This window comes from Pleurodeles waltl, chromosome 11, assembly GCF_031143425.1.
Source record: "Pleurodeles waltl isolate 20211129_DDA chromosome 11, aPleWal1.hap1.20221129, whole genome shotgun sequence".
NCBI classification, from domain to species: Eukaryota; Metazoa; Chordata; class Amphibia; order Caudata; family Salamandridae; genus Pleurodeles; species Pleurodeles waltl.
This window is the reverse complement of record NC_090450.1, coordinates 36956219-36980163: the sequence shown is the minus strand read 5'-3', so window position 1 is coordinate 36980163 and position 23945 is coordinate 36956219. Positions and strand designations below refer to the sequence as shown.

At 44.4% G+C, this 23945-nt stretch overlaps 1 protein-coding gene across 1 annotated transcript in view; it reads right to left on the bottom strand.

The window, feature by feature from the left end:
* The window catches only part of PSMD2 (proteasome 26S subunit ubiquitin receptor, non-ATPase 2), a 76032-nt gene that overhangs the window by 26155 nt on the left and 25932 nt on the right, over positions 1-23945 (bottom strand). Inside the window, exons 6-14 of the mRNA XM_069212967.1 lie at positions 22602-22760; positions 15301-15445; positions 14396-14456; positions 13056-13202; positions 9853-9959; positions 9182-9309; positions 8998-9085; positions 6046-6208; positions 3769-3870 (exon numbers count right to left, since the gene is read on the bottom strand). Coding sequence (XP_069069068.1) covers positions 3769-3870; positions 6046-6208; positions 8998-9085; positions 9182-9309; positions 9853-9959; positions 13056-13202; positions 14396-14456; positions 15301-15445; positions 22602-22760 — 1100 coding nt within the window. The remainder of the gene's footprint in view (positions 1-3768; positions 3871-6045; positions 6209-8997; positions 9086-9181; positions 9310-9852; positions 9960-13055; positions 13203-14395; positions 14457-15300; positions 15446-22601; positions 22761-23945) is intronic.

Sequence of the window (23945 nt, the reverse complement as noted above, 5' to 3'; positions counted from 1 at the left end):
TTCCACCACATTCACATCTGTGCTAGACATTATGCTTCTAAAAGTTGGAATACTTTTTAAGAAACTAAAACTGGTTCTAGAATCTAATTCAAACTTTTACAAACTTTTAAACTCTAAAAGAAATGCTAAACAGGATCTAACACAAGGCCCTAGCAGGTCTTTTAAGAATTTAGAAAACTTTTCAAATTGCAAAAATCAATTTCTAATGACAATTTTGGAATTTGTCGTGTGATCAGGTATTGGCTGAGTAGTCCAGCAAATGCAAAGTCTTGTACCCCACCGCTGATCCACCAATGTAGGAAGTTGGCTCTGTATGTGCTATTTCAAAGTAAGGAATAGCATGCACAGAGTCCAAGGGTTCCCCTTAGAGGTAAAATAGTGGTAAAAATAGATAATACTAATGCTCTATTTTGTGGTAGTGTGGTCGAGCAGTAGGCTTATCCAAGGAGTAGTGTTAAGCATTTGTTGTACATACACAAGACAATAAATGAGGTACACACACTCAGAGACAAATCCAGCCAATAGGTTTTTATATAGAAAAATATATTTTCTTAGTTTATTTTAAGAACCACAGGTTCAAATTCTACATGTAATATCTCATTCGAAAGGTATTGCAGGTAAGTACTTTAGGAACTTCAAATCATCAAAATTGCATGTATACTTTTCAAGTTATTGACAAATAGCTGTTTTAAAAGTGGACACTTAGTGCAATTTTCACAGTTCCTGGGGGAGGTAAGTTTTCGTTAGTTTTACCAGGTAAGTAGGACACTTACAGGGTTCAGTTCTTGGTCCAAGGTAGCCCACCGTTGGGGGTTCAGAGCAACCCCAAAGTCACCACACCAGCGGCTCAGGGCCGGTCAGGTGCAGAGTTCAAAGTGGTGCCCAAAACACATAGGCTAGAATGGAGAGAAGGGGGTGCCCCGGTTCCGGTCTGCTTGCAGGTAAGTACCCGCGTCTTCGGAGGGCAGACCAGGGGGGTTTTGTAGGGCACCGGGGGGGACACAAGTCCACACAGAAATTTCACCCTCAGCAGCGCGGGGGCGGCCGGGTGCAGTGTAGAAACAAGCGTCGGGTTTTCAATGTTAGTCTATGAGAGATCTCGGGATCTCTTCAGCGCTGCAGGCAGGCAAGGGGGGGATTCCTCGGGGAAACCTCCACTTGGGCAAGGGAGAGGGACTCCTGGGGGTCACTTCTCCAGTGAAAGTCCGGTCCTTCAGGTCCTGGGGGCTGCGGGTGCAGGGTCTCTCCCAGGCGTCGGGACTTTAGGTTCAAAGAGTCGCGGTCAGGGGAAGCCTCGGGATTCCCTCTGCAGGCGGCGCTGTGGGGGCTCAGGGGGGACAGGTTTTGGTACTCACAGTATCAGAGTAGTCCTGGGGTCCCTCCTGAGGTGTTGGATCGCCACCAGCCGAGTCGGGGTCGCCGGGTGCAGTGTTGCAAGTCTCACGCTTCTTGCGGGGAGCTTGCAGGGTTCTTTAAAGCTGCTGGAAACAAAGTTGCAGCTTTTCTTGGAGCAGGTCCGCTGTCCTCGGGAGTTTCTTGTCTTTTCGAAGCAGGGGCAGTCCTCAGAGGATGTCGAGGTCGCTGGTCCCTTTGGAAGGCGTCGCTGGAGCAGGATCTTTGGAAGGCAGGAGACAGGCCGGTGAGTTTCTGGAGCCAAGGCAGTTGTCGTCTTCTGGTCTTCCGCTGCAGGGGTTTTCAGCTGGGCAGTCCTTCTTCTTGTTGCAGGAATCTAATTTTCTAGGGTTCAGGGTAGCCCTTAAATACTAAATTTAAGGGCGTGTTTAGGTCTGGGGGGTTAGTAGCCAATGGCTACTAGCCCTGAGGGTGGGTACACCCTCTTTGTGCCTCCTCCCAAGGGGAGGGGGTCACAATCCTAACCCTATTGGGGGAATCCTCCATCTGCAAGATGGAGGATTTCTAAAAGTTAGAGTCACTTCAGCTCAGGACACCTTAGGGGCTGTCCTGACTGGCCAGTGACTCCTCCTTGTTGCTTTCTTTGTTCCCTCCAGCCTTGCCGCCAAAAGTGGGGGCCGTGGCCGGAGGGGGCGGGCAACTCCACTAAGCTGGAGTGCCCTGCTGGGCTGTGACAAAGGGGTGAGCCTTTGAGGCTCACCGCCAGGTGTCACAGCTCCTGCCTGGGGGAGGTGTTAGCATCTCCACCCAGTGCAGGCTTTGTTACTGGCCTCAGAGTGACAAAGGCACTCTCCCCATGGGGCCAGCAACATGTCTCTAGTGTGGCAGGCTGCTGGAACCAGTCAGCCTACACAGCTAGTTGGTTAAGTTTCAGGGGGCACCTCTAAGGTGCCCTCTGTGGTGTATTTTACACTAAAATGTACACTGGCATCAGTGTGCATTTATTGTGCTGAGAAGTTTGATACCAAACTTCCCAGTTTTCAGTGTAGCCATTATGGTGCTGTGGAGTTCGTGTAAAACAGACTCCCAGACCATATACTCTTATGGCTACCCTGCACTTACAATGTCTAAGGTTTTGTTTAGACACTGTAGGGGCACAGTGCTCATGCACTGGTACCCTCACCTATGGTATAGTGCACCCTGCCTTAGGGCTGTAAGGCCTGCTAGAGGGGTGTCTTACCTATACTGCATAGGCAGTGAGAGGCTGGCATGGCACCCTGAGGGGAGTGCCATGTCGACTTACTCATTTTGTTCTCACTAGCACACACAGGCTTGTAAGCAGTGTGTCTGTGCTGAGTGAGGGGTCTCTAGGGTGGCATAAGACATGCTGCAGCCCTTAGAGACCTTTCTTGGCATCAGGGCCCTTGGTACTAGAAGTACCAGTTACAAGGGACTTATCTGAATGCCAGGGTGTGCCAATTGTGGATACAATGGTACATTTTAGGTGAAGGAACACTGGTGCTGGGGCCTGGTTAGCAGGGTCCCAGCACACTTCTCAGTCAAGTCAGCATCAGTATCAGGCAAAAAGTGGGGGGTAACTGCAACAGGGAGCCATTTCTTTACACATACAATTGTTGTTTAGCTTACTGTGGAGCAATAGGTTTTATACTATTAAGGCATAACTGGCACATGATTTATAAAAGGAAGAAATCAGCAGCATTAGTAGAAAAGCATATGTTAAGTATCATGTACAATTAAATAAGAGCACATCCCCCTGAGAATTTTGATATGGTAATCCGGAGGCAGTGGTTTTGCATTTTGCTTCCTTTCAAACCTCAACAAGTCTATGACCGGTGCCCTTTCATCTTGAAAACATTTTTAATATTTTGATCTAGCTCCCAACTGTTGAGATGTTTCATTCATCTGTTAAGTGGGGTTCCACAATCAAAATCTGATGTTTAAGCACCCAATGCGAAATGTCCTGAGTCAACCTCGGATCCGCAACATCAACAGCAAGTACTTTCTCTCACACAATACAGCAAAGTTCTCTTTCAAATAAACAATCTGTCTCCAGTGAGGACGACCTCAACGGTTTACACTATACTTTAATGCCCTACCAGTTTCCAAAACACCAGAGTCCTTGGAGATATATAGAGATAGATAGAATATCCATCCATCCATCCATCCATCCAAGGTCATAGGATATTACTGAATTAGTGTTTCTACAAAGCGAACACAACACTAGAGCTTGGTGAATGAAAGTACAGGAGTAAATGAAATGCCATCTGGTCTTTGTGACAGCAAAGGGGAAGGCACAGAATCCTTGTGAATTGTTCTTTACAAACAGTCAATTTCGGGACAATGGATGTGTGCGACCCATTTTAAAGGTGGCTCAGAAAAGTATCTATTACTGACCTGCATAGGCACAGATATCCACCAGCGTATTTGCAAAGCTGCGGAACGGCTCTGACACTACCTCAAGGGCAGCCAGAATAGCTTCAATAGCCTCACCCTTCCCTGAGAAGAGAACAAAAAAGTATGTCAAAAATACACATGTAGTTGAGAAAAACAGGCAAGCAAGGGCTGACATTTAAGAAGTCACATTAAAATACCCAACATGAGAGGAAGCTAGTTACCATTAATCACACAGAATCTCCAAACACCTGTGGAATGTGACACCTATTCTTGTTGTCTGGGAGTAGTCGGAGGCTACTGGGAAACAGCTGGTAGTGCTAGTGTCATTAAGCACCAGAATACGAACATCACAATACTCCCATCCTCCAACTGAAATGTCTCAGTACCACCTCTTGGCTCGTTACTCTCTCAAGGTAGTGAGCAGAGGTGGCTTACTCCAGCAGGCCGAGGTTCTTAGAATCTTAGCATACAGGAAAACTGTAGGGAGCAATTGTTATACTTTTTGCAAAATAAAAGGCAACTTGCTTAGAACACATTATAGAGTTGGGTATGATTCTTTAGCTGCACGGTTGGGGATCTAATTACCAAATGGATTGAAATGTTCGCAATACTTGGAGAAAACAGATGTTTCTACCGTCTAATGTGCGATTTAACTGCAGTCTTTATTTTCAGATCTGAATGCAAACAGTACTCTTAATACTATCATCTACCAAGAAAACTAGAATGGCCCTTAAATCATCTCAAATCAAGAGCAAATCCCACAAGTGATAAGCTCCTATGCACTTGGCGTTAGAATTCTAAATAATGCTAAGCCCTATGACCCTTCTAAACTACTTGCCAGTAGGATCTTTGGAGGGCCTCTAAGTTTAGAATTGGCCTGTTTTTGGTGTTTGACAATGAAGCTGCCAGATATTACAGTGCCACCATTAATACCTGTCTTTAAGCATAGGTTTGAGACAGTGTCAACTTTGCCGAGCTGTAAAATGACAAAAGCCATTTACCACTCCAGGCACAGTATTACAGCTTTGGACTGGTAAAATACCGTCCAAGCCAACCTGGAATGAGTAAAAGCAACCCCTGACACGTGTTTCGCTCTCAGAGCTCAGAGAGATTTAGCTTTGTCCAGGCACAAGGGAGCACCAAGTAAATTTCAATAAGTGTCGACTTTTGAAACCTGTAAGAATTTCTATTTCAAAATGTGCCTAATATTATATAAAGATATGAGCTATTTTTATAAATTATATTGAGTTGTGTGTATCCTTTGACTGTCTTCGATAAGCCTTGAGCTGCTCAAACACACTACCCTGTAGAGAGCACCACCTTGGGAAGGCTAGAGCAAGTCCTGGTCCACTTATAAGGAAATACCTGGACTCTACACATTATACCCCATTTTGGTATACTATATCAAGAGCCAGCTTCCTACAAAACCCACTCTGCTCTACTCCAATCCACACCATTCCAAACTATCCCACTCCTATTTCAGTAGTCTACCCTACCATAATCCACCCAATCTAACCCACTCCACCCCAATCTCCTACTCCACCCAAATCTACCCCATTCCACTGCACTCCAGTCTCCCCCCCAATATACCCCACTCCTCTCCAATCTACCCTAATAAATCTCACCCCACTCTATCCTGATCTACCCCACTCCAATCTACCCAAATATATACCAATCCAATCTACCCCATTACAGTCCAATCTTCCCCAATCCAATCTAACATGCTGATCTACCCAAATCCTGCAATCCAGTCTACCCCAATCCATTCTACCTCCGCACCTTGCTAATCTACCCCACCCCACTCACATCTACCCTATTACATTCTACCCTAAACTACCCCAACCCAATCTACCCCACAACCCATTCCACATCACTAACTTTTAGCCATGGTGAACAGCAGCCATACTGGTGTACAACATGGCTAAAACAAAAACTCATAGGTGAGACCTATTGGCTCTGCCAATGCTGGCCATTATTTTATACCATGTAAAATGCATCAATCACAGATTTTCCACAACAAGATTATGGTCAATCCACATTACAACCAACAGATCTTACGTGTGATCGAAAAGGCAGCTTTGCCAGTCAGACGAGAACACTTCTAGCACAAAGGTAGCATAGGTTTTTTTTCCTAATTCTCCCTGCAAGAAGGGACTTCCAATTAGAAATTTCCAAAACTCCCCATATCAAGAATCACTAATGTGTCAACATTTCTGTAGTGTGTACTCTTAACATACATGCTGTGAACTGCATATAACCAAAAATGTCCATACTTACCCAAATGGTTCAAACCGAGGCCAAGCGGAAGCCACCGGGCAAAGGTGTCCTTTAGCTCTTGCTCAGATTTCTCCATGATGGTCTGGAGAATAGTAGAGGTGACGTCGCCATTGCAGGATCCCACAGCTATCATACCACAGGCCAGGGCAGTCACACCTGCAACCTGTAGGCAAGAGCAGAACACATTAGCAAGTGAGATTCCACTCACTCTGTCCCCTCAAGGAGGGGAGGCTGCAATTCCACCTATCAAGAGCAAAAAGTAACTTTGATCCCCAGAACTCCTTTGATAAAAATCAAGTTCAATTAGACAAATTTCATTGCTGGAGGCTTTTGTTCGGTATGTTCAAGTGCCATTCACTTCTGTCAACACAGCCTACTGTCTGAGACAATGGGACAGCTGACTTTAGCCACTGGCTCACTTCAATCTTAGAGAGAGCATTTTTCGCTTGCAACTTTGCCTTAAACTTTGTCCACTTTAGGTCCAGGTTATGATGAAAAATCTCTGCTTTCACACCACCTTTCAATTCCTTTTTTTTTTTAAACCTGTTTGGTCATTTTTTACCTATTTGTTTACGCAAACATATGCATTGTCTTCAGATGGTGCCATTTTTACTTTTTAATACTTGATTATTATTTTTTACATGTTTATTGCATATGCTTATAAAAATTACATTTAAAAAGTTGCATGCTTGCTTAGACTAGAACCGTTGCCTTTTCCAATAGCTTTTTTTTATTACATGAGGCTGGCAAAAAAAGGAAAAGCTAACCCAATGTCAGACCTAACAAAACATGAAAGAAGAGTAGTATGAAGAAACAGATGAAGAGGGAATTTTGCAAAAGGTTGTGGAACACTCACTTGTTTATTTTCTGAATATCATGCCATGAAAAAGCCCAAGCACACAATTTATTTCACATTATGAACCATCAGATTTCAAATGGGCATTAACAATATTAAAGAACAAGTTCAACTGAACCAATCTTTTCAGAGTTTCCTGGACGTTTGCTTCATAGCAAATTAACTACACCTCTCCTACTTCAACAAAAAGGTGTAGATATAGATCATCTCTGAAATCAGTACAAATTATTTACACTCTAGTTGCTCATTACAACTTTGTGCTGAAGCTACAATGCAACACTGTTGAATTAACCAAACTGCTGATTAATCAATATTTTTGACATTTTTATGAAGGTTTCCACCCACACGCACCAAAGTTCCTAACATAAGTGCAGCCCCACACTTAATACATTTAAACTGTGACTAAAATGCATAATTTTTTTTTTTTTTTTAAAGGTGCCTTTTTTATTACCATCTGTAATGCGCTCTAGTGCACTCAAACAGAAGGGCCATTTCGCTGTAGGGGGGATGGGGGAAACACACACAAGTGGAGCCTTATCAGTAAAACACAGCTGTCATGCCTGTAACTTTCCACTTGCATAAGACAAGGGAACAAAAAGTCAAAATATTGTAACTTACACCCATTAGGGTCAAGGGCCTGATTAAGAATAGCAATATTATTCAAGGGGAAGGCACGCCCACGTTTTATCTCCCCACCTACCAATAATTACTCGGCAAAGCCAACTTCGAAACATTCCTCATGGGTTACTTTTAGTGGAAGTGGAATTTCCAGTGGAGGTCATGCTAATTTACAGTGCTCTCAGTAGCTCAGTCTTTAATGAGAAATTATAAGAAATCGAGGTAGAATATAGGCTTATTGTTCAAAATTATATTTTTCATCTTACTGCAGGATTCTGAAATAAGAGAGGTCTAGTTGGTCTACCTGCTAAGGCTGTCTCGTAACTTCACAAGGAAGCATTGTAACCAGTTTCAGTAAAAACAATTTACTGTTAAAAAGCCTTTATAGTATTCAGCAATGTATAGCTCTTTATGTAATTGTTACTTTACCTGCTCTACTAGGATGTTATTTGGTCGAGAAAAGAATCAAATGTCTTGGCAAACCAAATTAGGCAGGCCACAAGAGTAACTAAGGACAGAGGCCGAAGGTCATAGGACAATACATGATGGTAGCACCACAACTTGTAGTGACGCACATGAGCCCTTTGACTCATAGCGTGACCGTCATGTGATCTATTATATAAATAAGGGAAAGCCATCCTGGTGAGAAACATCAGCTTCTTATATTGTGTCCAGTCTACCTCTGCTCTGCTTGAGCACAGGCCCAAACTAACGTGCGATAGGGAGGGCTTCCTTTCAAAGGCCTCTCATTTTATCGTAATAAGAACTTAGAAAAGAGAGCAATGCACTGTCCTACCAGACAGCAATGACATTCTGAAGAAGGGCATTTTCCCCACTCTTCTTGAGGAGACAAGTCTTCGTGCCAGCCTCAGCTCATTGGGTATGGACACCACAAAGAGCAGGCTGTATTAGGGAAATGCCTCCAATCAGTTTTCTTGCTAATACTACTTGGGGAAAAAAAAAAAAACAAAAAAAAAATCATTTGTGAAATCAGCTTAATCTTTGGGGCATAACATTGAAGATGTTAATGAACTTCTGAAAAGTATTTAACAATTTGAGATCCACTGTTTCTGAAGGGTGGCTGCTCAGTACAGACAGTACTTGTGCAGTGAAATTCTAATTCTGACACCCCCCCCCCCCCCCTCTCTCGTTGGGACTCCTAGGAACAATATTGGATTAGAAAATGTCTTGTAGAGAGTGGACATTTCTGTTATAGACTTTGTATACTCAGTTTTGAACCTTTCCGCAAGTGACAAAGCTTGACCCTATGCGCCAGTCTAGCAGCCTGTGTCCAAATTGTCATTCTGTCCTTATACTAGCAACTTGGCCTAAACAACTAAAGGATACAACATACCAAATGGGACCATGGCAGTAATATACGCCCTTACAATTCTTCCTACAATGTAGTCCAATGAGCATTTGGTAGATAGTCAAAACATGAAACAAGAACACTTTACCTGCAGTACAGACATACTCACCTCCATGCTGGATTTAGAGTCTCCCATGACAGGAAGTAGCAAAGTCAAAACATCCTCCCTGTTTGAGCCAGCATACGCTAACCCCAACCTGTGAATGGTAAGAGGCATTGTGAGCTCTTGGAACTCCAATGGGTAGTGTGAAACAGTCATTCAACATGCTGAAGGAATACCCTGCAATCCTTACCCAAAGATGGCTCCAATCCTCATGGTGCTGCTGTTGTGAAGGACGTAGTCTGAGAGCAATGCCAAGGCAGGGTCGCACTCGTTTCGGACACCAGAATTTACAATACCACAGGCCAAGAGAGCACCAGACTACAGGACAGAGAAATCAAAGTTACACTTACATGGATGCTGTATAAAGAAGATGAGTTAAAAAAAAGCAAATAGGCGAGAAGTTATAGTGGCAAACTAAAAGAAAACATGAGGCGAGAGCCCGTGCCCAACAGGAAATTCCATAGCATGGGTTGTAAGGGATGTCAGGCGAAATTGACACAAAAAAGAAGATACAATAAAAGCATAGAACTTGCTGAGTAGCAAATTAATTTAGGGATTTTTGATCTATCAAGTTATGTGATCCCTATCTGATAAATTATTAACACCAGTTCCTCCCTGTTTGTGAATGAATGAGGGTCGTGTTAACAAGTAATGGGGTATAGTGAGTGTGGGTCACAACGTCTCTAGGCAGTGATCATAACTCAGAGGATTGGTTGTGTAGGCCAAACTCCTCAGGAGAGGTCAGAGAAGTGGAAAATACATTTCAAGTTACAATATCAGATGCACTTACAGTTCCGAGTGGAGGTAACACCTCTTGTGAAGTATGGGGCCAATCAACCGCCATTCACTCAAGGAACTCACCTTAATGTAATCCTCAGAGGAGTAGAGGTACTTGTCTATCTGTGTCAGTCCTCCATCCACATCCCAGAGCAGAATCATCCCAAGAGATGCAGCAGCACTCAGCATGCCTGTGGAAAGGTGGCAGATTGGTTTCACCATTCACCAAGCCTGCCCCAATCTCCACCCAACAGAGTATTAGTACATTTAAACATCAGGAGGTTTTACTCATTGCAAGGATCTCCTTTAGTTTAATCATGCTTCCATGCATTAAACTAAAATAAAACACCCTCGTAAGAATATCACAACCATTTCTTGAGAGCCTGAACAGGTCGCCGTCATGAAAGGTAGTTTGCAAAAGCAAACTAACAACGCAGTGGCCGCAGCTACTCAGTAAAAGTACGGCCTTTCTTCAGGGTCCAGGGGCAGATATGAAGTAAAGAGCAGTACCCAGGGTAAGAGCGTCATTTCGGTCCAGTATACAAGAGACTAATGTGCTGGTGCATGTCAATGATTAGCAAACATTTCCTCTGTGTATCTCACAGTTATGTGGTACCTGAGCAATCATTTAAGCCTCAGTCTATATTACCAAACATTAACATTCAGCTAGTAAAATTACTTATACAAATACCATCTCATATGAATGTATAGATGTTAAAAATCACACAAAGTCCCAACAACCTAGGTGGCACAAATTAGAATCAAACGTGAGTGCAGTACCTGGGAACAGTAGAAGCTCCCTGTCTAAATGCTGTCCTAAAAAGACATTTTTTTCAAGCTGAATTTTTCTGGCCTAAAGGCTTCTTTTCCTTTTCTCTGTACTTTTGCTCTATCAGAAATTAGAGTGCCTTGACAAATGCTGCTTTGGAAAAAATTCCAATATTTTACACAGTCCCAAATCCTGCTTAGTACGTAGTGTTCAAGGACAACTCCTAATGGACTTCTCAAGAAGTGTGCAAGAAAGAGAGAGTATGAGTGTGTGAAAGTCTAACACAGTCAGAAGATGAAATCCTCTTGGGCACAGGAAAGATACCAAATAGTAGCAAACACCTTTGCTTTTCTCTTTTCTATTGCAAGAGACATCTGCTTTGGTAACAGAGTAGGGCTCAGCTCCTGCTGGACACACCCCACAGAACTTTCTGCTGGTGTTCCTAGATCTGTTTAAGATTTAGTGAACTAAATAGTTTACTCCATATTTGACCGAGTAAAATGTTTTGAAAACTGTAGTTTAAGTTCATATGAAGAGTAAAGCGGAACTACAGGGAAACGGCATGGCATCTCCATCGCTTGGATAGTTGGCTGTTTGTGAGGTGAATGCTCAGACATAAAAGGTGAGACTACTTTGTTTTTTTCTTTCACAATCGTAGGAACAATAGGAGTCCAGAAGGTGAAGTGTAAACTTACAACAACAAAAAACAAAATCCCACAGGTATATTGATCTCATGTTGTCAAGCAAAAGCAGCTAAAATCAAGGACTATTGTTTAGCCACCTGAGCTCTTCACTTGGGGTCTTCTACCAATTGTCATTCAGCAAACCAATGCCCCCCCTGCCCCTCCCCCCCACCCTGCCCCCCAACCTCGTTGTTCAGGCATGCGTTGTTTTAGCATGCGTTGTTCTGACATACGTTCATGAGGAAACATCCACAAATAAACATATGCATGAAATGATCATGTGGAAGGTTTTCCATCCAGAATCACTGCACACCACCATCACCTTTAGAACTATACGGAACAGTCAATCCTGGTCATAACCTTGTGTACACATCCATGGTCATCGCTTTTTTTGGGAAGGCTATTACCTTTTAAACAAATACAACCATGATCTAACATGTTAGCCATGCATAGGGCCACCATGATGAGCACTAGCCATGCACCCCACAGTTTAGCATCAGTAGTCTTCCTTTATTAAAAGGAGATACCCAGCTATGTGTAGGCAAACCATTATCTAGTGCTTTTGGTTAGGCATCAATGGCCCAATATCCCGTACATACTGATAGGCTGTGAGTACTTCAAATACCGTTGATATCAAGTCAGCAATGAAATGATCAACTATGTTTTAGTATCAATCACCATCAATGGACCATTGACACGTTATTACACAAATATGTTTGAACTACATTCTAGAATGGACAGTCGTACAACGGTGGATCATCAAGCAATGATTGTCAATCATTCACGGGCAACATAGAGACTATGGCAGATACTCATTTAGAAATTAACAGGGCATAACATCAATGCTATTTACAGAGAAGGGTGCAGCCTGGCATGTACAGTCAGTTTGCTGTGTACTTTAATAACTGCTGAGAATTAAAGCCAAACACCCATGGACCAACCGCAGCCTAGAAACTATAGTTAATTTCTTCACCAACTGCAGTCTATAATTGATAGCCAGCTACTAGCTATGTGGCATTTAAGTAAAAAACAAACAAAAAAAATACATGGTGTAGCATCAAAGGTTATCTACAGTCCAGCCGCACTCTGGCATTGATGATCAGCCATGAAGGGGCGATTACGGGCTAGTGTTGCTAATAGGCTTTCTATGGGCTTGAAATGATGGCAAGCTTCAAACCAATATTCTGAAACAGACAGCTGCTTCCTTGGATCTTCAGATACAGGAATGAAAACGAGTACATTAATGAAAAATGCTTAGCCATCCTAAATATAATCTGGGAGATTGTACAACACCAAAACCCTGTTTACTTCATTTCTGGACCTTCATTACTCTGAGAAGATGAACATTCTCCTTCAGCAACCGCCACATTCAACAGAAATAGTTGCACCCCAAAAACCTCCAAGCCAGATGTTTCTTGGTTAAGCAAACTGAATCCATTTCAAACAAGTATTCTATGACTAGGAAAACAAATCCCAGGGTTTATGAAGAGAGAGGATTTGAATCAAGTCTGACCACACAGAGATAACTGTTGTGCACCAGTGACACACTAGCAAATCACATCTCTGCCTAGCCTAATGTACTTAATTTTGTGTCCAGTGTAAGATTTTGTTAGCATGGTTATTTTACAGAAAACGGATGCTTGACGAAGATTTATTTAGGTGCACTTGTAAACAATAATATAGCATTGCAAAATGCACTCAGAGTGCTCCATGTTCCATTATATCGTCGAAAATTCTTGATCCTGTGGCTTTTATGACTTCCATCATCATCAATAATCAAAACAAATGTCCTGTATGTCTTTGCTGTTTATCCCCTTCCATTCTAAAGGGCTTACCATGATCCTTGTTCTTGTACAGCCACTTGTTGCCATCATCTGTTAACAACTTATCCTGTCCGAATGCAGCATTTACAAAACCGTTCACAAAGGATGAAGCCAGGTTCATTCGTGCAGAGTCCACTTGAGAACCACTTCCACCGAACCCTCAAGTAAACCAAGGAAATATAAAAGCGTTAGAGAGCATTTCAGCAGTATCAACATTTAGGAATACCTCCCATGCACAGATAATTTGAAAAATGCAAAGTTTGTATAGGAATGAAAAGATAATTTTCCCCTACATCCGATTTATTTTCATACCACATTTCTTGCATGCAGAAGGTCCATATTTGCTAAAAAAAAAAAAAAAAAAAAAAAAAAAAAAAAGCCCACAAAATTCATGTTCGTTTCTGCAGTGAGACTAACGGCCTGAGGAGTGCATTTGGATACGTAAAAAAAGGCAGACAGGATATCAGTCAAGTTCGTGACCGAATACTCATCCACAAAAAACTCAAAATCACGTCCCAGGTTGATAGCATGGGAAAAAGGCAACTATCAAAGGTCTTAAATATCTTAAAAAGACAGACCCAGATGGCGATTTTAATAGGCCAGAATATCACACTCTTTTCATATTTAGAATGTAACTCTAAGTGATCATAACACATCAGTTGCTTGATCTGGATGTATCATGTAGTGTGCACAGCCTGGAGGGACTGGGTGAGAGAAAAGGGTTGTGTTTATGGAGGGAGTTGGTGGCTTTACACAGGCCTTTTCTTAGATACTTAGGGCAATCAGTGCCTTGTAACCATGCCTGGACCTCAAGAAAAGGCCTCACAGTAATCTGCAGGACTTTGGAATGAATCCATACACCCATGGTTAATTAAGACATCCTGAATATTAGGAGAGGCCAAATGGATGATAAGTGAGGGCACATATACAGTGCAAAGTCATGCCAAACTCTGAGGACTGAAAACAGATACACGTGCAATAAAGCAGGAGTGAGGCAAGAAAATGTCTACTTCAAACTGAGGCAGACGAGTGAGTGACAGCCTTCCAGTTAGGTTCAGTTAACCAAGCAACAACTCAACCACAACTGGCAGGCACAAGGCAGTGTGGGGGACCACAAACAAGAAATTTGAGATGAGCCCCCACCCCAACAAGGCCTCTCTGCGAATCAAAACCAGCCATGGTAGAAGAGGGAGAAAAAGACCTGTAAAGGTACTTGGGAACTAAAGTGCGTAAATTCATTACTACATTCAATCTGGCAGGAATGAGGCTCTAGAACGATCAGCACTAGTGCAAAATTCATTGAAATTACATTTCTTGGTTTAAAAAAAAAAAGAAAGAAAATTCACTCTTACTGTTGTTTTCTAGATGTGTTTTGTAGATATCATCTGGAACTTTGGGCTCCATGATGTCTAGCTGCAAAAACAAAAATAAGGACATGAACGTCATAAAATCTTACATTTTTTAATGTAATCTCTTGAGCAGGAGTGTGCCTGCATTACACTTAATTCAGCAGACAGAAAACAATTTAATCACTTAACGCTGGCCACTTTTTTAAAAAAAATTTTTAAGCTTGACACGTCCTTCACCCGTTGTTTTCTAATCACCGCTATATCCATTAAATCATCTCCTATATCCTGTTACTCAGTTTCTGCACATCTTGTTCTGTCCTCCCACAGCTACCCATGCTGTTCAACTGGCCGTACTCTGGCCACTGCTGTTTAGCTACTTCCCGCTTGTTGACTGTAGAAACGTCTGTCACCCCATCACCCTTTCGCTACTTTGTCTTTTTCAAACTTTGGCCTAAAAAACACAAAACTGCATCTTACCATCACACAAAACTGCCTGCTCATATGCCACTTCCATCCACAACCGCAATAAACAACCAACATCTACAACAAACAGCCTCCTGTCATTTCTAAAAGCCTTCGCTCTAATCTACCTACAACAAGCTCCAGCCAAATCAAACCACAACCACATGAATGAAGCCAAAACAATGTTCATGATTCACCAAAAATTACCATTCTTCACCCATCTTGTTCAATGGAATTTACGTTCTTTATCATTTTGGAAACAACCTATTCTTTTAGATTTCACTTCACAGGTTCAACTACACCCAACCCTGCAATAAACATTTAGTCAGCACCCTTCCTTTGCACTTCAAGGCCACGTGGCATCTTCTCATGTAAACATCACCACTATTGGACAGTACTTGATCTTATTTTTAAATCCCCTCGTCCCCAGTATCTGCCCAACTCACCTCTCGAGCCAGTGCTAGGAAGTTACTGTTCAGCTGGACATTGGACATTATCTCTGTTAAGTCTTCATATTCTTCCACGTCCTCGTTCAGCTCCAAGAATACTCCGTGGCGGCCAAGCATGTATGCCATTTGCTTCTGCACCACCCTGCACAGTCAGCAGGAGAAATTGAGCATCTTGACTTTCAGAGCTTTTCCAGAGATATCACCAGACAGATTATTTTCCTTTGCATCTTGTCTATAGCAAAATTCAAAGTGTGTTCTCCTGTATCCACCTTGCTGGGATCTGAGCCTGTGACACTCATTTACAGTTGGCCAATAAATCTCATCCCAGTCAAAAGAACCATTACACTACAATCAACCTGGTGCAGTCACATCTTCATGTGCTAACAAAAAGCACAGCATGTACAGGTGTCAGGTAAGCAGGGAGCTGAACCAGACAAGTGAGAAATGTATGTGTACTTGAACATCTGCAATGCATGTTGTAGACTGTAGCATTCCCTTTTCAATTTCAAACTTAAAACAAGTCAGTTCTTAATCCGTATGTTACGTAAACATGGTAAATTCCATGTACATTGGGTATTTGGATTTACTTTAGATAGCTTTCCATCGACAATACAAATTGTGCAATGGTATTATACATATGGTTATTCTGAAAGCACAGTATATTCCATACAAAACCATACAGCCAATAGAGGGGGAAGATGCACTCAGGAATTATCAGGCTGAAAAATACAGGGATTTGTTTGGTACTCAAGAGCCTCTCTAATGTACGTTAGCACTTCTGATACGAGTCACTGGTAAGAGAATGCATCAACACAAGACAGCATATTCCCAGAAAATAAATATATACATCTTTTTGTATTACTAAAGCAGTTATGGGAGGGAGCAGACTGCATTGTTAAAACCAATCCAAATGAACGAGTTACTTACCTTCGGTAGCTACTTTTCTGGTGGATACATTAGCTACCTGTGGATTCCTCACCTAATGAATACTCCCATTGTGCCAGCACTCGACGGAAATCTTCTTCCTAGCTCCTGCACGTCGACGAAGATGTCACAGTTGCCCACACGACGCCGTCTGACGTCATACAGGCAATAAGAGGTCCTCGCCGACGTGCCGACGTCAGTACCAACATTTTTTACGTGCCTGAGAATAATAGGCCATTGAGATGAAAGAACAATAGTAATATTTAATGATATTCCAAACAAACACATCATTCTGAGAATTCAACCTACCATTTTTTTTTCTCAAGTAAATAAATATATGAACTATATATATACATATAAACATATATACATAATATATACCAATCCTCAAAACCAAGAGGAGCACACTCAAGAATTACTTGGTCAGACCAAACAGGCAACGGGGAGGCGGGTGGGACCGTGAGGAATCCACAGGTAGCTAACGTATCCACCAGAAAAGTCGCTACCTAAAGTAAGTAACTCGTTCTTCTGATGGATACAACTACCTGTGGATTCCTCACCTAATGAATAGAGTCCCAAAGCAGTACCGCACTCGGTGGTGGGTGCCTGAATGGTCAAACCAAGAAATCCTGCAGCACTGACCGTGCAAAATGGCCGTCCCTTCTGACCTCAGAGTCCAAGCAGTAATGCTTCGCAAAAGTGTGAAGGGATGACCAAGTTGCGGCCTTGCAGATGTCGACCACAGGAACACCCCTAGCCAAGGCCGAGGCCGACTTAGTTCTGGTGGAATGAGCTCTTATACCATCAGGGGGATCCTTCTTTGCCAAAGAGTAACACATTTTAATGCAAAGAACAACCCACCTGGAGAGTGTTCTCTTGTGGACTGCCTTTCCTCTCCTCTTTCCCACGTATCTGATGAAAAGCTGATCCTCCAGCCTGAAATCCTTTGTCCTGTCTATATAAAAACTTAACGCCCTCTTTGGGTCCAAGCGGTGTAGTCTCTCTTCTTCCTTTGACGGATGAGGCGGAGGAAAAAAGGTGGATAGAGTAATTGTCTGGGCCAAATGAAAGGGTGAAACAACCTTCGGAAGGAAAGCAGCCTTGGTCCTCAACACCACCTTATCCCCATAAAAAGATGTATAAGGGGGTTTTACCGATAGAGCCTGCAACTCACTCACTCTCCTTGCAGATGTTATAGCAACCAGGAAAACTGTTTTAAGAACTAACAATCTTATGGGTCAAGAATGCATATGCTCAAAAGGGGACCGGATAAGGAAAGTTAGAACCAAGGACAAATCCCATTGAGGCATAACGAAAGGATTTGGAGGAAATGTATTCATAAGGCCCTTCAAGAATCTAAGTACTATTGGAGATTTAAATAAAGAAGGATGGTCTGGAAAACAAATAAAGGCTGACAAGGCAGACAAGTAACCCTTAACAGTAGCCACTGCACAACCCCTCTGTGCTAAAGACAAAGCAAAAGATAATACATCTGACAAATGAGCACGTAAGGGATCATTCTGCCTCTCTCCACACCATACCACAAATTTAGACCACCTATTAGCGTAGATAGATTTAGTGGAGTGTCACCTGGCCGATAAGATAACATCCACTACCTCAGGCGGGAGAGAAAAGGAACTCAGGTTGCCCCGTTCAATCTCCAGGCATGAAGATGCAGGCACTGGAGGTTGGGGTGTAAAACCTGCCCCTGCGACTGTGAGAGGAGGTCTGCCCTGAGAGGGAGATGGAGCGGAGGGCACAGTGAGAGTTGGAAAAGGTCGGAATATCACACCCTCCTTGGCCAATCCGGAGCAATTAAGATGACTTGGGCCCGGTCTTGGCATATTTTGCTCAATACTCGAGGAATCAGGGATATGGGGGGGGAAACGCGTAAAGCAACTGGTCGCACCAGGTCATCTGAAACGCGTCCCCCAACGCCCCTTGTACCGGATACTGGAGGCTGCAGAATAACGGGCAGTGCGAGTTCTCCTGGGTGGCAAACAGATCTATCCGAGGAAACCCCCACATTTGGAAGATTAGAAGGACTTGATCTGGATGGAGACGCCACTCGTGGTCGGCCGAGAAATGGCGACTGAGACTGTCCGGACTTACGTTCAAGACTCCGGCCAGATGATTTGCTACCAAGCAAATCGGAGGGTCCTTTGCCCAGGACCATAGCCGAAGAGCTTCCCTGCAGAGAAGGTACGACCCAACCCCTCCCTGTTTGTTTATATACCACATCGCGGTAGTATTGTCCGTCAGGACCTGAACCGACTGACCGCGAAGGGATGGGAGGAAGGCCTTGAGAGCCAGACGTACAGCCCGTAACTCCAACAGATCGATATGAAACATCTGTTCCACTGGAGACCAAAGCCCTTTGATCTCCAGGTCCCCCAGATGAGCTCCCCACCCTTGAGTGGAAGCATCCGTTATTACCGTGGTCACTGGTGGAGGTTGCGTGAACGGCCTTCCTCGGAAAAGATTGTCGCCCGCAATCCACCACTTCAAATCCGTGGCAGCATCTGTGGAGATCTTTACCGAACCTTCGAGATCCCCTTTGTGTTGAGACCACTGTCTCCGGAGACACCACTGAAGAGCCCTCATGTGCCAGCGAGCATGCGTGACCAACAGTATGCAGGAGGCAAACAGACAGAGCAGACGTAGGACCTTGAGGACTGGAATGACCTCTCCACTTTGAAACATTGGAACCAACGCCTGAATGTCTTGAATCCGCTGAGGCGGAGGAAAGGCTCGATTCAATGTTGTATCCAGTACCGCCCCTATGAACAGGAGGCGCTGAGAGAGCTCTAGGTGAGATTTGGGCACGTTCACCGAAAAGCCCAGGTCGAACAACAACTGGGTTGTCGACTGCAGATGATGCAACACGAGCTCCGGGGACTTGGCTTTGATCAACCAGTCGTCCAGGTAAGGGAATACTGCTATCCCCTTCTTTCTGAGCTCTGCCGCAACCACCGACATCACCTTCGTGAAGACTCGAGGTGCTGAAGTAAGACCAAACGGGAGGACCGCAAACTGATAGTGCTACGACCCTACCACAAACCGGAGATGCTTCCTGTGCGACTTTAGTATTGGGATATGAAAGTAAGCATCCTGCAAGTTGACAGACACCATCCAATCTCCATTGTTCAACGCCAAAAGCACCTGAGCTAGGGTTAGCATCTTGAACTTTTCCTGTTTGAGGAACCAATTCAAGATCCTCAGGTCCAGGATTGGTCTCAACCGACCATCCTTCTTGGGAATCAGGAAGTACCTCAAGTAACAACCTTGACCCCTTTCCTGCTCTGGAACCAACTCCAACGCGCCTTTTAAAAGGAGGACTTGAACCTCCTGTTCTAACAACAGGAGGTGTTCTTCTGAACAATAAGATGGGCGGGGCGGAAACTCCCGAAAGGGAAGGGTGTAGCCTTTTCTCACAATGCTGGTAATCAAGGAGTCTGATGTGATGACCTCCCACTTGTGGAGAAAATTCAGTAACCTCCCCCCTACAGGAGAGGAGTGAGTGGGAATTGGTGGAAGCCTAAGGCTGCTTCCCCTGCTGCACCCCTCCAGAGGAAGAGGCAGAGTGCTGCTGAGAGGCTCCCCTGGTACGGACCCTACCCCTCCCTCTAAAAGATCTATAGGAGAGAGCAGAGGTAGGCTGCTGGAATTTCCCTCGAAAGGAGGAGGAGGAGGAGCCACGACCAAATCCTCGAAACCTCCTAAAAAATCTGGAGGAGGCAGAAGAAGTGGCTTGCAAGCCCAGCGACTTGGCCGTGGCCCTGCTCTCCTTGAACCTCTCTAAGGCCGAATCCGCCTTGGCACCAAAGAGCTTGTCCCCATCAAAAGGAAGGTCCAGTAGGGTCGACTGTACATCCGAGGAAAATCCTGAGTTACGAAGCCAAGCCTGCCTCCTCGTAACTACAGCAGTGCCCATTGCTCTAGCCACAGAGTCAGTTGTATCCAACCCAGATTGGATAACCTGAGTTGCAGCTGCCTGAGCGTCCGATACCAGATTCAATAGCCCCTGAGGGACCTCCGTATGCGTAGATGCAATTTAGTCCATCAGAGCATAAATGTACCTTCCTAAAATACATGTATCATTGGTGGACTTTAATGCCATGCTACATGACGAGAACACCTTTTTGGATGCCATGTCCATCTTCTTGGAGTCTCTATACGAGGGCACTGTTGGAAAAGAGCCAGGAGCAGACCTTGCCGAGCAGGAAGCCTGGACCACCAAGCTTTCAGGTGTTGGATGTCTGGTAAGAAAACCAGGGTCAGCCGGTGCAGCCCGATACCTCCTAGCCACAGATCTATTGACAGCTGAAGACGACACCAGCTTCTTCCAGACTTCCAAAACAGGTTCCAGCAGCGCCTCATTGAACGGCAAAAGTGGTTCTGCCGATGTAGAGGCCGGGTGCAACACCTCTGTCAACAAATTCTGCTTGGCTTCAGTCACCGGCAAAGGAAGATCCAAGAAGTTAGCTGCCTTCCTGATAACAGCATGAAAAGTGGCCGCCTCTTCTGTATACTCCCCAGGAGATGACAAGTCCCACTCGGGGGAAGTATCTAGGCCACTAGCAGTGTCCAGCCCATGGAGACCCTCATGAGAGTCCTCAATCTCTCCTTCCTCCAGGTTCTGTCTCTGGTACTCCTGTTCTTCAAGGAGGCGGAGCGCAAGCCTCCTCGAGTGCAGCCTCTCCTCAATCCTCGGCGTCGACATGGCGTCAGCAGATGTCGAAGAACGACGCTGATCCCCGGATCCGTCCGACGCCGGGTCTACAGGTGCCACAGGTACCTTTGGCGCCGAACAAGGAGTCAGATGGAGAGAAGACTGCTTCAGAGTCGTAGGAGGTCTAGACGGCGCCACTGGTTGAAACATCGAAGCCGCCGGAGCCGAAGTTGTCGGAGTCGAAGCCTCAGGAGCCACCGGAGCCGATTCCAACGCCGAGCCCACGTTCCCCAAGGGGAGAAAGGGCATAAAGGGTGCCGGTCGAAGGGGAGCCGGAGCACCCATGTTGAAAGCCAAAGGGCCGAAGGCCCAGCCAGTCCACCACCTGGAGCCATCTGCTGGAAGATGGAGAACATCGCATTTAAAAATGCGGTATCATCAGCTCCAGGGGCCGGGAAAGCCGGGTACTGGGGTGCCTGTTTCGAATGAGACGCCGACCTCGACGTCTGCAACGTCGGAGAAAACACTGAAGGTGGTTGGCCCGATGACCTGGGCGAAGTCGGTGAGGCTGGAGAAGGCAACTGCGTCGACGGATGAGGAGCGACAGTGGGACTGACCTCCCAAGTCTTCCGACGCAGTCGATGGTGACCTCGACCGAGACCTCTCTTTACTCGACCGGCGCCGTGATTCCCGAAACACACTAACTGTCGAACAGCAACAGTAGCTCCCTCGAAGATAACCGTTTCGAATGGCACGGGAAAAAGGGAACGGACGTCGGCATGTCGGCGAGGACCTCTTATTGCCTGTATGAAGTCAGACTGCGTCGCGTGGGCAACTGTGACGTCCTCGTCGACGTGCAGAAGCTAGGAAGAAGATTTCCGTTGAGTGCTGGCGCAATGGGAGTATTCATTAGGTGAGGAATCCACAGGTAGTTGTATCCTTCAGAAATAGCTGTGCAAAAACCCTACAAATCAGAGGTAGTAGCCTTTAAAAAGCATAAAAGGATGTGCCTTGAGTGTAAAAAGGTAAAACGTTTGAATACAGTGGCACTATTAAGATCCAAACGATAGGGGATATTTGACTGTGGGCTATTTATTTTCGACGTACACATGTACAGAACACCAACTATTAGGGACTTTTCACAGTAAAAAGCAGCATCATACACAACAAAATTATTGTACCTTATGCCTTGAATGGCTACACCATGAGTAAAGGTTCTTGCACTATTGACAGGGTTACGTGACACAGAATAAGTGTCCCACAAAAAAAGGCTTAAAATAAAATAATCTATGTGCTGATTTGTGGGGCATATCATGGACATCTAGATCATTTCAATTTCAACTGTGCAACGAATCTTGACACATTTCTATGTCCCAGTCAAGCGCCGCCAGAAAAGTGCACGATTAATGGGTCTGGCTTACATACTGGGTTGGTGAGTGGTTACTCCACTGGCTAATACCAAACCACAAGAAATGCTTTTTCATAAACCGTTTTTCATCTGCATAACAGCTGAGTCAGCCGAAACCACATAGGCAGGAAACCACAGGACAGGTGGGTGGAAGTACATATTGTCACAATGACCATACTGAGGTACATAATCATTTCAATTCGAGATTTGCAGTCACACAGAATTTTAAACTCATTCCTGGTGCATCCTCCTCAGCAGCAGCCACCCAGCTGTTGCTAGGTGCCAATTACTCACACATCTTTGCAGGAAGTGAATATGTCCTCCACCAGCTCCATGTCATTGAGGATCAACGCCAGCCGCAGTGCCTCAGGGTAGCGGTTAAACCGACGGAAGATTCCAAGGGCACATCGCAACAGGGCAGAATTTTCTGGCTCCGGTACATAGCTTACACAACTAAACAATTGAAGAAAGTAGAAAAAAAATGATAAACTGACTGGATGAAAGCCAGGCAGGTACATTTCCAGGAGCTCACAACTACGATGGACATCATTGTACAGAGTGATGGATGTCATTTTACAGTGTTAAGAGCCTGTTACAAATAGGACAACTGTTTATTGAAATGTGCTATTCTGTACAAACGCGGGACTACTAAACATGGAATGAACTAAGACTAGTAGAGAGTGTTTGTCTACTGCCAAGGGAAATTGTCCTGAAGCCACCTCAACCAAGGAAAAGCAGGGCAGTAGAGAGGATCTCAGAAGGCTGCAACTTGGGACTTGACAAGGACATGAGGTTTATTAAAGGAGACGATATCAAGTAAAAGGGCTTTGGAGGGTTACATGTTTAGGAAATTAACCAGGTCCAGCAAACAGTGATGGGGAATGAACAGCCCTGACACAGAGAAGACAAGGAAAAAAGAAGGAATTCGTGATTCACCACTTTTCCTGAAAAAGAGAACTCTAGAGACCTCATGCAATTGGATTCCTTCCATATGACATGCAGACTACTATTCACATTAGACAAAGCCATCAATGAAGCTTCAAAACTGTCACACACTACATAAATTCCAGTCTGATATTCCAATCCCACTCTACAAGGACAAATGCAATGCAAAAATAAAAATATACAAAAGATCTAACGGCACATCACAACAGCCAACCTAATTTTCTTACGCCTAGGCTGCCCACTGCATCCTGCAATGCCCAACCCTCAAAATCCTTCCTTGCAAAGACCTTACTGACATCTTCCACTCCATCATGGCCACCATCCATGAAGATGTCTCACCACAATCCTTATTTTTTTATTTTATTTTTTTATAAATACTTCTTTGGGGGCTGCACTCCCACTTGTCATCATTGTCAAATCCTCAGTCACTCAGGGTATCTTCCATGAAGCTCTCTCTCAAAACAGGTCAGATACTCCCACTCCAGAAGACCCCCTCAAAAACCTTGCCTATGACTGGACCAATACTTACCTACCCTTTATAGGCAAGCTCATTAAAAAGCTGCCTATCCACAAGATCACATCAATAGCATCCTTCATCGGTTCCCCTCCTACCTATCCAAATCAACATCAGTTGGTTCACAAAGATGTTGCACAGGTGAAACCTCGGTTTCACCCTCGACTCCTCACTCTCCA